Source organism: Etheostoma spectabile, chromosome 10 (assembly GCF_008692095.1).
Source record: "Etheostoma spectabile isolate EspeVRDwgs_2016 chromosome 10, UIUC_Espe_1.0, whole genome shotgun sequence".
In the NCBI taxonomy this organism is placed as follows: Eukaryota; Metazoa; Chordata; class Actinopteri; order Perciformes; family Percidae; genus Etheostoma; species Etheostoma spectabile.
Genome location: NC_045742.1, coordinates 6,283,234 through 6,297,172, shown reverse-complemented (window position 1 = coordinate 6,297,172; position 13,939 = coordinate 6,283,234). Strand labels below are relative to the sequence as shown.

At 38.3% G+C, this 13,939-nt stretch overlaps 2 protein-coding genes and 1 long non-coding RNA gene across 4 annotated transcripts in view; 1 reads left to right on the top strand and 2 right to left on the bottom strand.

The window, feature by feature from the left end:
- Window positions 1–5,323, bottom strand: part of LOC116696417 (uncharacterized) — an 8,174-nt gene extending 2,851 nt beyond the window's left edge. The window contains exon 1 of the long non-coding RNA XR_004333720.1: window positions 5,313–5,323. This is a non-coding gene — a long non-coding RNA (uncharacterized LOC116696417). The remainder of the gene's footprint in view (window positions 1–5,312) is intronic.
- Window positions 5,324–6,074: 751 nt separating this feature from the next.
- cetn4 (centrin 4) lies at window positions 6,075–9,479 on the bottom strand. Its single transcript, XM_032527406.1, has 5 exons — window positions 9,322–9,479; window positions 8,906–9,061; window positions 8,573–8,701; window positions 7,273–7,410; window positions 6,075–6,333 (listed from the first exon to the last, which is right to left on the bottom strand). The coding sequence occupies exons 1-5, from the start codon at window positions 9,322–9,324 to the stop codon at window positions 6,244–6,246; spliced, it is 516 nt and encodes a 171-aa protein (XP_032383297.1). The 5' UTR covers window positions 9,325–9,479; the 3' UTR covers window positions 6,075–6,243.
- A 26-nt stretch (window positions 9,480–9,505) lies between these two features.
- Window positions 9,506–12,661, top strand: bbs12 (Bardet-Biedl syndrome 12). 2 transcript variants are annotated; one of them, XM_032527361.1, is made up of 2 exons: window positions 9,506–9,631; window positions 10,483–12,661. In XM_032527361.1, exon 2 carries the CDS (start codon window positions 10,495–10,497, stop codon window positions 12,448–12,450), a length of 1,956 nt encoding a protein of 651 aa, XP_032383252.1. In that variant the 5' UTR covers window positions 9,506–9,631; window positions 10,483–10,494; the 3' UTR covers window positions 12,451–12,661. The 2 variants fall into 2 exon arrangements, with proteins under 2 accessions (XP_032383252.1, XP_032383251.1); XM_032527360.1 differs by having other exon boundaries at window positions 9,506–9,636; window positions 10,483–12,660.
- The last annotated feature ends 1,278 nt before the right edge of the window (window positions 12,662–13,939 follow it).

Here is a 13,939-nt window from a genome sequence, read left to right as displayed (position 1 = left end):
TCCCCATGTTTTCGTGGATGTCTTGCCACCCACTCCGGGTGCTCCGGATTAAAGTCACCATTAAAGACATGTACTAGGTACTCCAGTCAGTGCCCTTGATCAATAGCTTGGATGCCAGCCAAACTTAGCCACGGCCAACCATTTGAGGTCGGGAAGTTCGGCGTGAATCAAATTGTCAGGGCGGGCTTTATACAATGATGGACAGATGATCAAAAGTACGGTAATGAATAAACACCCGCCCATGTCGCCTTACACTGCTCATGCGCTTATGACGGTTATCACGAGGTCCTGCAGCTGTAATAATGAATAGCTAATGGTTGTAATTTGCCATGTGTTCTATTAATACATCCATATTATCTCATGATACATCCGAGGGATTTATGGATGGATGTATGCTGTAAAGCATGTAACGTGGATGCAACGTCATTAGTGGGGCTATTGGCTAGTAGCTAACATCAGCGGTGGCTAGCTGTTCTGTTGACATCTATACTTCCCCAAAATACGTCACATACTCCGTTGTTCTGATTGGTTGTAGGTCTATCCAATTGAGTGCAGAAGCATTTTCTTTCCTTTTTCGGTTGAAACACGCCCCCATAATCACAGCACAATGGAGACTCATCCATATCAGACTCATAATCTGACTAGAATCTTAGTCTGACCACGTCAGGCTGGTTGACCAAGGCACTGGTTCAGATCTGGAGTTAATCCCCGGGCGCTGTAAATGGCTGCCCACTTCTCCCTTGAAGGATGGGTTGAATGCAGAGAATGAATTTCTCTACATGTAAGTGTGTGTGACAATAAAGTACCTTTACCAAAGCACTGATGGACTTTTATGTACTGTGCTGTTGTGCAGAGTGTTTGAGTGTTTTTTTGTCTACCTGCCCAGGTAACAACACATGTTAATCAGCTGCTAGCTGACTCAGGTGCAATTACTTTTAATTGTGCTATGTGTCTGCAAATAAAATAGGCTCCATAAAAGTCCCGAATTGATGAACATAATTTTTTTTTTTTCATTAAAGTTATCTAAAGATAATGTTAAATTTATATTCTGAAAGTGTGATCACACCCAAAGGTTTACTTCATTAAACTGGTTCAGTAGATCTGAATGCTGAAAAAGTCCATTGAACGCCCATTCAGCTATTTTTCTGGAAGTTGTTAACGTGCCACTCTTTTTTTAGGTTGTTGCAGCTGTAATCTGATTCCAGTCCCTGCTCATTCAACAAAGCAAGATGAACGTGTCTCCATCCCTTGCAACAACATGAGAGATGTCAAAGTCATTTTTTCTTAAAAATTGTGCTAAACAATTCATTTTTTCTTTCTTTATTCCATATTAAAATTAATTTCCTTTTTATTTCAGCTTGTTCATCAGACAGTGAGACATCTTAAAGGTCCCATGGCATGAAAATGTCACTTCATGACGTTGATTAACGTTAATATGTGTTCCCCCAGCCTGCCTATTGTCTCCCAGTGGCTGGAAAAGGTGACAGGTGTAGACCGAGCCCTGGGTATCCTGCTCTGCCTTTGACAAAATCAAAGTTCAGATGGGCCGATCGGGAATCTTGCTCCTTATGACCTCATAAGAGGCAAGGTTACCTCCTCTTTCTCTGCTTTGCCCAGCCAGAGAATTTGGCCCACCCATGAGAGAGACATCATGGCTTTCAAACGAGCAAAGTGGCCGTTGGTCAAGGCCACACCCCACCCTCCACCTTGCCCCCCCCCCCCCCCCTCTCCTCAAAAGCTACAGACACAGAAATGTCACATACGAAAGCTCATTTGTGGACTGGGAAGAGACTTCAGATACAGTATTAGGGACCACTAAGTCTATATAAAAAGCCTTCAGATACAGTATTAGGGGACCACTAAGGTCTATATAAAGAGACTTCAGATACAGTATTAGGACTACTAAGGTCTATATAAAAAGAGACTTCAGATACAGTATTAGGGGCCTACAAGGTCTATATAAAAGAGCCTTCAGATCCAGTATTAGGGGACTCCTAAGGCTATATAACAGACTTCAGATACAGTATTAGGGGACTACTAAGGTCTAAATACGAGACTTTCAGATACATTTAGGGACTACTAAGGTCTATATAAAAGAGACCTCAGATACAGTATTAGGGACCACTAAGGTCTATTAAGGACTCAGATACAGTATTAGGGGACCACTAAGTCTATATAAAGAGACCTTCAATACAGTATTAGGGACCACTAAGGTCTATATAAAAGAGACCTCAAATACAGTATGTAGGGGTACCACTAAGGTCTTTATAAAAGCATCCAAAGAGCACCATGTCATGGGACTTTTAAGATGAAACTTTGTTAGACATTTTATTGACCAAATGATTAACACAAAATATTCTAAACATAAGTTTAATGATATACCTGTAGCCAAAGTTGCTGACTGATTTCAGTCCTGTTGAACCGCACTGTAATTTACTTGGAAGAGGACTGAGACACAGTCGTTTAAATTGTCTCACCTACCCATATAAACTAAATCAAAGATGGAGTCTGTGATACTGGAAAGATTGTTGGTATTCAAACTCAACACCCAAACTTTGCCACTTTGTTTCCCATTTACAGAGACAGCTGTAATCATAAAGCCAAGCCTAGTGGAGAAAAAAACACACAGAGCTGCTCAACTTCATTTGCAGAGAATATTTCGGAGACTTAAGACAATTTGAGCTTTCATATTCAAATGTAATACAAGGAGTCTTCTTTGCATTAGTTAAGAGGCATCTCCCAAATTAATTCCACACAATTTTAGAAATAGCTGAACAGTAGTCCTGCTGAGCTCTGAGTGTCTACTACAGTACCTAAAAAATGGATGGATAAAAACTAACATGGTTGTTGAAAAATTTGAAGACTAACAGTTTTTAGACTGGATGTTTCTCCGACATACACACAATCATTTGTTGTACCAAATCTGAAGAACCATGTTCATTAAAATTCTCAAATTCTTCTTGTCAACCAACTTTTTTACCTTAGCCATGCACACCTCATTAACTCAAAAGTTTAAGGTGATTGGTTAAGAGGGTGGAAACAGATCTCCCCAAACAGGTAGAGCATTTAAATGTAAACACGTAAATGAGTCAGGTGTGCAACAGTAACTTATAAAGAGGAGGACAAGGGTTAGAAAATAATGTAACTCAGCAGCACTTATACACACCTCATTATCTTTAAAGTCATTATGGCTTTAAGTACAAGCTTACAACACCATTTATGTTTCCTCTACATTGTGTTCAACTATAGCCATAAAAAGGAGATGCAAATAAACCTGGGCTTCCTCATCATACTGTAAATGAGTAAGAGATATAACATTGCTAAAATGTTAAAATTCAGACACTATTTGTAGACGTCTACTAGTCTGAATATGATGTATAAAAACTATTTCACAAACACAAAATAAATCAAACATACCACTGACGCAGTCACTCTTTGCTTCTTCTAGGCACAATGACGGTGTTTAGTTTGTCTTCAACTTGTCTTACTCAAATGGGGGCTTGTAAAATTGGTTGTCTACATAATGGTGACACATTTATGGTTGACCTTTAAGAGTTAATAAAGAAAATCACCTTTTACCAGCAACGACCAGACTTGTTTTGGAAATTGATCATTTTATGGGAAGAGAAAAAAAAAAGGCAGTGGAGCAGTGGGAGTATTCAACAGAGTGTGATGTGAATGCTGTTTAACCACAACAGTAGGGGAATAACAGCGAGCGGAGGGGCTGTGAAGATATTAAAGGCCATGAAACTGCCGCTGTACAAAAACATCAAACTCTAATTGGAACGTTTTGTTCTGAAATCAAACATTGACTGTTTGAACAACACCTACTCTTGCGGAATGACTGCTCTGTGCAGCTAAAGCTTAAAGTCTTTGGAAATATTAGCAGTCTTCTCTTAAAATTTGTGATTTTTGCATAAAGGCTCTCGTCTACGGTGGATTTTGTTCTGCAAAGGCTGTTGAGACCCATGAAAACAAATGGATGGAAGCAGTGGTGGAAGAAGTATTCAGATCTTTTACTCAAAGAAAAAAAAACACCATAATGTAAAAAACATTACAAGTAAAAATTAATGCATTGAAAATGCTTCTTAAGTAAAAGTATGTATCATCAGGAAAATGTACTTAAAGCATTGAAAGTAAAAGTACTTAATGCAGAAAAATCCTCACATTTTAGAAACTGGAAACAGTCAAAACGGGTAACAGCTAAGTGTTTAATCCGCTAATCATTTCAGCTTTACTTGTAGGCTGTTATATTGTTGGGTAGTTAAATTTATAATAAAACATTGTATTTTATAAACGGCATGTGTTTTGTGTTTAAAAAAATACTTAAAGCTATAGTGCATAGTTTCTGGCGCCCCCATAAGGAATTCTAAGTAATGACAACAAAACTGTCAGCCCGTCCTCTGATACAAGCCTTCCACGATCGCGCGCTAGTAGCCAAGGAGGACATGGAAGATTAAAAAAAACAAAACATGATGGACTCTTCAGAAGAGGTAATTATCTTCACTCAAGTTTCTGCGCACGAAAGTCGCCGGACACCACAATCTTCTGAACATATATACAGAGAGAGTTATGTGGAGCTGATGGACTGATAACTAGCTTTGGAGCAACTCATGTTGCAATGGCTTGAATGTAACAAATGTTCATTAATATCAAAAAGATACACACTAGAGCTTTAATTGGTAAAGTAACCAGTAACTAAAGATATCAGATTTTTGTCGTGGAGTAAAAAGTACAATATTCGTCAACCCCTGAAATAGAAGTAGACAGTGGCATGAAAAGTAAAAAGTACTTCAAATTTGTACTTAATTAAGTTAATGCACTTAGTTACATTCCATCACTGGACATAAGGCAGTAACTTGAAAATAACACTTATGTCTTAAAAAGGTTTCTTTCTTACAGCGAGTTATAAACCCGAAGGACCTTTTAAACTTCCATAATATCAGGACATAATTCATTAAGGTGCAAATTTGTAATAGTCCGTGTCCACTCAAAGCAAGTTTCAGCACTGTTTTTCTTCTCTCACCTGGTGTGTGGTGTACTTTGAACTCCGAGAAGGTTGATGGATTTGAGTCATAGGGGGGTAACATAAAATGAACCTTTGAAATACTGGCCTTTTGATGGGCTCATTTATATCAATTTGAAGTTTCAGCTCAACATATGATCAAAATGAAAGAAATATACATGAATTCCATATTCGGGCACTTGTAATTTGGTAAAAAACTGTAAAGATAATAGTCAAAAATAAAACAGAAGGCATGCAGTAATGCCTATAAATGTATCTTAGGTTAAAGACTCCGGTCTTGTTTGACTTAAGAGTCAAACAAGTTCAAAAGGAAAACCTCTTATTAAGTACCAGCAGCATCGTGAGGACAAAGTCTGTAGAGGTTATTTTGCAAAGCTACATCTTTGAATGTTCTTATAATTATCTTTTATATCATCAAACATTTTATGTGTGGAATATTAAAAAAAATGGATATCTCATCTTGGAGCAAAGCTTTTCATATTTTCCACCCAATGTTCCTCCGTCGTCTAAAATACGTTATCAGAACTTTCACAATCAGTGGCAAGCATCCTCAAAATAATAGACAGCCGTCTGGCGGCTCGGAAAAACACGTCACTACAATATCCTGTTTATTTTAACAAGGTATGGTGTTTTGGTCAAAAGCAGTCTTCCACTGTATATTACAATTAATCAGCAGGATTATCTTTCCTATAACAAGATCAGAACATGAAGGTAACTGATGGTACCGTGTCTTCGACAGACAATGACTTTGGTTCAATAACTCAAAACATGAAGTGAGAGTGACTTTAAGTTACTCATCTCAAGTTCACGCTTTTCATTTCTCTCTGCAGTAAAATCATTCTGGTTAGTCGACATGAACTTAGTCATATGACTTTCACTGTCTGTTCCCCGACATCAGACCATTATTGTCATGCATTGCCGTTGCAGAATGTACTGCAGCGTACACAGCAGCAGAGACATTGTAAAGCACTGCATGTTTCTATGCAATTGAAATACACTACTGACACTGAGAAACTAAGGTATAAATAAGCGTAACAACAGAAAGAAATGTGATGAAATAGATTTATTTGTCTTGCATTGTAGAAAAATGTGTGCAAAGATACAGTATGTTAAAATAGTTATTCTCACACTAAACAAATTGTCTTAAAAAAAAAAGAGATTGTATAAACTGTTCTAAAAGAAACAAAGATTTTAGATCAAGGCTGTAACATTCAGGTTCAGTAAAGATTGGTCTTCTTCATTATTCTCAAGAACTCCTGCTCGTTGATCTCACCATCACCATCTCGGTCTGCCTCGTCGATCATTTCCTAAAAAGGATAAGAAACAAAGTCCTTATGTTCAGATAAAAAAAGTTACAAGTGCAATAAAAGCTATACTTGATATATCACATGGTATAGATAGGAACAACTCAAACTGACAATGTGTAATACAGGGTATCTCAGTGCTCAAATTCCTCAGAAATAACTAACCTAAAGCAACAATGTCTCTACTATTTAATATCACATGCAAGAACATAACAGCATAACTGGAACTAGGAGATGAGAGAGAAGAGAAACGAGTATCCATCTTGTTTGTAGTAAGGTTGGGCATAATGTAAGGCCATTTAATAAACAGTTCACTTTGAGTGCAAACATACTGCCCCAAAGAGTGTATTTAACATGAAAGATACGTAGTGCACACATTGTGTGCAAAGGGACAATTTCTGAAAATAGCAAAATGCTTAAACTACTCCACAATCATTTGATGAAAACAAATCCTGTTTCCAGTGTGATTTTAAAACAATTTGTGGTGGTCCACCTTGAGGTTTTTCAGGGGAAAGAGGGGGTATGGAGCTACCCCTCTGACAACAGGCAAAGTGTTAGCATCAAGAATTGTAACGCAGGCACTTTGAATAGTATGTCTCAATGATGTTATAGCTTACAGTTATATCATAAACATGAACTTTCTCTTTGAAAAATAATAATTGCAAAACCCCAATAGCTTATAAATGGAAAGCACCAGTCAATAAAAGCGCATCACCAACACGTAAAAGAAACGCCTATTGGCCTTATTAATAGAGGTTTATTGGACACCTGTTGCCAGATTGTTGCATTTCAAAACATACCTTTTGAAAAACAAGCTTATAAATACAAAATCTCTTTTTAGGTAGGGGTACGTCTATGTGAATGGACCCCCCTACAAAATAAAATATAAATATACAGTAATGGTTCATGGGAAACACTGCATGTCAATAAATACTACAATACCTGTAATTCTTCATCTGTGAGGTTTTCACCTAGCTCCTTGGCAACTCTCTTGAGATTTTTGAATGTGATTTTTCCCGTGCCGTCATCATCAAACAGCCGAAAAGCCTTTAATATTTCTTCTTTGGAGTCCTTTTCATTCTATTGACAATGAAGGAGGGACAAACATAACGATTGATGCATTACAGCCAGAAATGTAAGGTTTGTTGTTCTAGATATTTACAAACCAGACACTTTATCAGAAAATATACCACATTAACAACCACCAATGCCACCTCACATGTAGAAAGGGCCTCATATATCCAAGAAATGCATTGGTGTATTTCATAAAGCCCTTGATTCCAATTCAAATCTAACCTCCCAAGCTACTAAGCCTGGGAGAGATACTTGGGAATCACTATTCAGTGTTTTCCTAGGTTGGAGGTGCATGTATTTGGCAAAATGTTACGCTTTGCAATAAAACAATATGCAATTTCACATCATTTTGGACCATTATTATGACCATATCAGTGTCTAAATCCTTGTAAAAGCTAGTGCAGATAAATAAATAAACTGAAAATGCTTTAAGACTAAACTTGCTAAATTAATCCACTGGGGGCAAACTACAAATATTAGATCTGAGAAGTTATTAGTTTTGGTGCTCACATTGATTTCACATTCTTTCAGCTTGGGTGGTGCCCAAAACGGCTGGGGTGCTGTGCCTAAGACTAATAAGGGTAGGGAAAACCTTCCTATTGGAAGTGTGGTTCCATGCTATGGAAATATCTCATATCTGTAATCAAACCAAATATGCGCAGTTTTGAATTTTACATTGCACACTTTTGTGTTGTCTTTGTAAAAGTTGCGGAATGGACAGAGTCCAAAACAAATTTCCCTTCAAGGACAATAAAGTATATGATGTCTTACACCTATACCAGCTGCTCTCAAAAACTAAATGGATGCTAATGCATCTCCGCTCTGTTGTAAGTGTTGAGACCATTATCCATGGTTGAAACTGGCAGTTACATTCACACAATGTAACTGCCAGTCTCTTGCTATTGATCTTGTATTGTGTATCAACTGTGTCAAATTTGATGTTCCAATAAAATAAGACTCTATGCCCCCTCCTACTTGGTCTCCAAAAATTTAATTTCTTTATAATTTAATGAGAGGGAATTTGTTTCTGGGATGCTGTTGTGATGAGATAATGAACCCAGATTTTTAACTCAATGATTTGTTACATAGTCTTTCCAAGTTTAGAAATGACACATTTTAATTTCTAAGAAAGTTTCCATGTTTTGTATACCAGCTGTATTACACTCACCACTTTCAGTGACATCATACTGAGAAAGTCACTGAATTCAATTGTTCCAGAGCCTTCTTTATCAATGTCTGCAATCATCTTCTTGATCTCCTCTTTCTTTGGATCAAACCCAAGCGCTCTCATGGCAACCTGTGGCACAAATAAACGGGAAATCTGGGTCTGCTGTGGCATTGTTATCAGTTGATCATTTAATCATACATACACTTGACATGACATCTGATATAAAAAATTGTAAAACGAGGAAACTAATAAAGAAGGAAAAGTAATATGTGATGAGTAAGTTCATGGCTCTTCCTGCTTTTTTATTTTTTTTGTACTAAACCAGAAACTAACCTTTAGCTCCTTCACATCTATTGTTCCAGTTCCATCTGTGTCAAAGAGATCAAAAGCCTCTTTAATTTCTTGCTTTTGCTCCTCTGTCAGTTCGGTTTTGGGACCTGCCTTTTTCCTTTGGCTGGCCGAAGGAGTTGCTTTTCGGTAACCTGAAGCCTGAAAAAAGCAAACGTTCAGACACTTCACTCAGTTGGCAAGTGCAGCAGAAAGACACACGGGTGATGTTTTTATATTTTAGTTGACCGTTACGAACGGTACTATCATGCTAGCTAACTTTAGCTTCCATGCTGCTCCACGAAACACGTTTCAAACATATTTATCTAGCTGCGCGCCAGCTTTTCACGATAAACACAGAAACTTCCTGAAAAAACATAGCATACGCTTCATACTACATATTTATATGTAGATATAGCTACCATTTAAATGAAAGTTTCAGCTGGAAACTCTTCGATGGTGTATTTGATATTCGGATGTCAACAAAACATACAGCAACGGTTTTTTTTCCCTTGTCAAATGACATTGGGAATAACCAATACAAATCATGAAATCCCGGTGACGCGTGCATATTATCCAATTGCAACAACGAATAGGCGGGTTTTAATGCTGTCCGCCAATGGTTGAGATCGTTTCTTGTCGCCCAGCAACCAGGAAGCAATGCTCATGCGCAGTCCTTAATTGTTTGAGCCGGAGCAGTTTGGCTTTGGGAACAGAAAATACATTATTAAAGTAAGGTAAGATTATACTGTTTATGGATAGATAAAGTTTGTTTCGCAGAACCATCATTTGGAGCACCCTTTTTTTTTGGCTCAGTGTTGTCTTGGTATGGACAGGCCACATTTAAAAGTAAAGTATTTGTTTTCCCTAAGCTATCAGCTTGCTAGCATAGCTTCCAAGCTGCTGCTGGTCTGTTAACTATAGCTAGCTATATAGCTAGCTAGGCTAATTGCAGGTCTGTTGAGCTGTATGTATCTCTCAATGTCACTTGCTCCTTTAGATGTTGTTATGCTTTGTGTTGTACAGTGCTCATTTAATGATTGTTTTAGCTTCATTTGCATATATGTTGTTGACCAAACGTGTTCCCAGTGGTGGAATAAGTATGAACATCCATTAGTTAAATTAAAGTGACAATAGGCTGCCACAATATGTTAACTTAATTACAAGTCCTGCATTCAGTAAAGTACATCAACTCTAACCAGCTAAGTGTACTTACAGTATCAAAAGTAATGCAGACTAAGAATTTGTCATAGTGTTTTATATTTACATTGTACTAGTAATGGCTTACTGTGAGAGCAGCTTTACAGTTATACTAGTGGCGGTGCAGTACTTTAATTAATATTGCATCAATATATAACTGCACCAGCTAATCACATGTTCTGTATGTGAGCTAAATTTAGTCAAGTACAACATTCCCCTCTGAAATGTAAGTAAATGTATAAACACTTTCAGTACTTTAGAAACCTTATTTTAACTGTCAAATTATAATGCAGTAGATGGTAAGATTTAACCCAAACCATGTTAACTGAGCAGTTTGACTAGAGAGTTTTTTTTTTGCTTTTCTTTTCCTTTTTACAATTCAGGCACCTCAAGTAATGCTGGGAACCACAATTACAAATATAAACCAACAACAACATGTTGGACTGCAGAAGCTCTCAGCACTGGCAGGTATTGCATATTCTTCTCTGGGACCCCATAAAAAGTACAAGTTTATCCAAGATGAAACAAGTGGGGAGTCAGCTCTTGTGTGCTCGTGTTTTCGCATCTTCGAGAACCTGGAGCTGACCTGCGCGGTGGGTCAGCTGGTTTACGAGACTATTCAAGCCCACCAGAAGGTCTATCATACAGGGTCAGGATGCCTGCTGTTTCTTGCAGGAGCCTGGAGCCGTGCTGCTCTGGAGTGCCTTCAGACAGGAATTTCCGTAGCACATATTGTCTCGGCTATGTCTGAAGGAATAGATATATGCTTGAATGTTTGCAGGAAATGCAGCGTCTCAACTGAGGGTCTCTATGTAGAGCAATCAGAGAGCTGCACTGTGACAACTCCAGGACTTCAACTGTCAAAGAAACCCATTCTAGAAGCTTCGCAAGCATTGAGACACCTGCAAGGGACAACAAAAGTTGGTCACAAGACTCTAAATGGAAGTGAACAAAGGAGAGTAAAGCTCAGCAGATACTTTTATGAGGCCAAGTCTGAAAATCTCTCCACAGAACTTCAACTTAATAAACCTAAGCTTCCTGACATTGCACACATTGCTGAGGGATTGAGTCACGGTTGTGTCAATGCAATGAATTTAGTAGTCGAAGCCAGCCAAATACAGTCAAAAAATAATCCAAAAGATAACATCTGTTTCACGTTTGATGTGTCCAAAGTGGTTACTTGTGTGCTACCTGGCTTACCAGAGGAGCAAACATGTGTTTTACCAGGCTGCGTTGTTCTTTTGTCTGCAGAACAGGCTTTAGTGGCACATCACTTAAAAGAACAGCACTTGAAGGTTGCTCTAATTAATGGAGATTTCTCAGATACCTATCGCCATCTTGGCTTCAAAAGGCCAACAGGTATACAGTGTGTGAGTGACCAGTCAGATTTTTTAAGTTCAAGCTACAAGGACGAGTGGATGGAAAAAGTTATGAAGCTTTTGTTGAACCTAGAAGTGAACATGATACTAGTCACTGGGCTTGTTAGTGAGAAAGTGATTCAATCCTGTTGTAGACATCAAATACTTGTGGTGGAAAAAGTAAAGGCTTCCGTTTTAATGGCATTTGCTAATGCAACAGCAGCCGTTCCAGTGACTTATGCCACACAGTTGAGTAAGCACTGTGTTGGCATTGGTGTGGATGTTGCCATATGGAGGGACCTCAGCAGCCATGAGAGTAAGCCATCAACAACTGTGAATATTTCCACTGTTAAGAACAGCAAATTGGTCACAGTGATCCTCACAAGCTGTGTACAGGCAAAGCTGCTGGCCCTGGAGGACCAGTTTTGGGCATGTGCTTATCGTTTACACCACATGCTGAAAGACAAAGTCCTCCTGCCTGGTGCTGGAGTGACGGAAATGCTTTGTATTCATCACCTTCAAAAGCAAGCAGATCACCGTGTTAAGCATCACAGAGAGAGGAATGAGGATGCTATTCAGCAAACCAAAGCAGGAACAGCAGCGAACCCTTACAGGCATGTAGTGTTGCACCTAATGGCAGATGGTTTAATAGATTACATATCCACTGTAATGGTTAACACTGGACAGTATTCAAAAGACAGAGCCAGGACTGCAGTGAGCCAACAACTGCAGGACTATAACGAAGGTCTAGGCATTGCTGCACGGCTCTCACCACTTGTCTTGGAAGGTGAACAAGATGATAGTGAAGTTTCATCATTCATAAAATCCAGTGAAGCACCAGCAGTAAAAATCTATGACAATCTGAGTGTGAAGCAGGAAGCATGGAGGAAAGCCTTAGATCTGGTTCTCCTGGTCTTGCAGACTGATGCAGAGGTCATCACAGGTATTGACCAAAAAAGTGATGGAACACAAGACAATCGGATGCTGTTATGATCTAATCCTATCATCTTGGGGGATAAATTGACCGTACACAACTCTGAATGTTTTTTGTGGGGGGAAAGTTCATTTAGACTGTTTAAAAGTAAAGTAAAAGTAGAATAAAGTGTGTGTGTGTGTGTGTGTGTGTGTGTGTGTGTGTGTGTGTGTGTGTGTGTGTGTGTGTGTGTGTGTGTGTGTGTGTGTGTGTGTGTGTGTGTGTGTGTGTGTGTGTGTGTGTGTGTGTGTGTGTGTGTGTGTGTGTGTGTGTGTGTGTGTGTGTGTGTTTTTTTCCCTGTCATCAATATATAGTCAAAGGACATCATTAAAAAATGCTACTATTTGTTACCACCTGGGGGAGACAAATTATTGTGACTCTTTAGTCTACAGTAAATGGTTCTCATTCAAGCTGATGCAGGTAAATATGACAAAAGAATTACCAAAGATTCAGAATGGTGAGTCTAACAGATAGTTCTAGTTCAAACATATCCACTAATACAATTGAGATGCAAGGTAAAAAAACAAAGAAAGGAGCAAAACAACATATATGAACAGTAAAGTACCAACTCTTCTGTTTTTAGTTTAAAGTGATATTTAGATTTTCTGCCCTCCAGGTATTTAGGAAGCTGTGACAAATGAGCATCTTAAAAAACAGACATGAAATACAGTCAGTAGTAATTATTATCATATACTTCCATATTTTTATTGTATTCATTTTGAGATCTTAGTTATATTTTTTGTCACGAAGGTGCTGCTGCATACTATTTTTCATGTGGGAATTCCCTAAAACTCTGTTTATCTGACTTAGATTACATTACTTGTACATGACCTTAAACACATGCTCAGTTCAGCCAGCAAAAACAAAACTACAATTAATTTTCTCAGCGAGCATGGGTATAAGTTTGTTTTGTCAGTATGTTTTTTAGTCTTGCTACAGTACACTTCCTTAATGATATTTTCCTATGCTTCATTATGTGTACAGCTTGGCTAAAACAGTTCACAATGGCCACTGCTTCCCTGCCAACTGTGGTGGTTTTATGACCTGCTCTGCCATAACGTATATGTTAGATGGAGAAAGTACGCCTCCAGACAGAGAACATGTTTAAGGTTAAGTCTTATTAGGCTGCGTCTTTTCATAAAGGTAATTACAACTTCTGGAGGTTATTTTAGTCGTTCGAAGGCTAGAAACTTTTGGTTGCCTAACATTTCCGCTCCTACATGATCATTGAAAGGTCACAAGCATATTACCAAGCCACCACGCTCTGACCCTTGTGCGTCCTTGCATTGCCGCCAAAAAAAAGTGTTATTCCGAAGAGAAATGTCTACTAATTGGAAAAATCTGATAATGATGGTTCACATGAAGATACAGCTAACTCTTGGTTATCTTTAGACTTTTTCCTATTGTGCACATCGTATCGAAGGTGTCAGTTGAAACAACACATGATACCTTCCATTTCCTCTGAGATCAGAGAGAGAGCGTCTTGTTGCATTCTAAAAATAGTTCAGT

What these genes read in the sequence shown, in the direction of transcription:
- cetn4 (XM_032527406.1), bottom strand. An exon ending in GTATGATGTCACTGAAAGTG is followed by an intron (nt 7,411 to 8,572) that starts GTGAGTGTAATA and finishes CATTGTCAATAG; the next exon opens with AATGAAAAGGACTCCAAAGA. An exon ending in TCACAGATGAAGAATTACAG is followed by an intron (nt 6,334 to 7,272) that starts GTATTGTAGTAT and finishes TATCCTTTTTAG; the next exon opens with GAAATGATCGACGAGGCAGA.
- bbs12 (XM_032527361.1), top strand. Translation starts at nt 10,495, where the DNA reads ATGCTGGGAACCACAATTACAAATATAAACCAACAACAACATGTTGGA.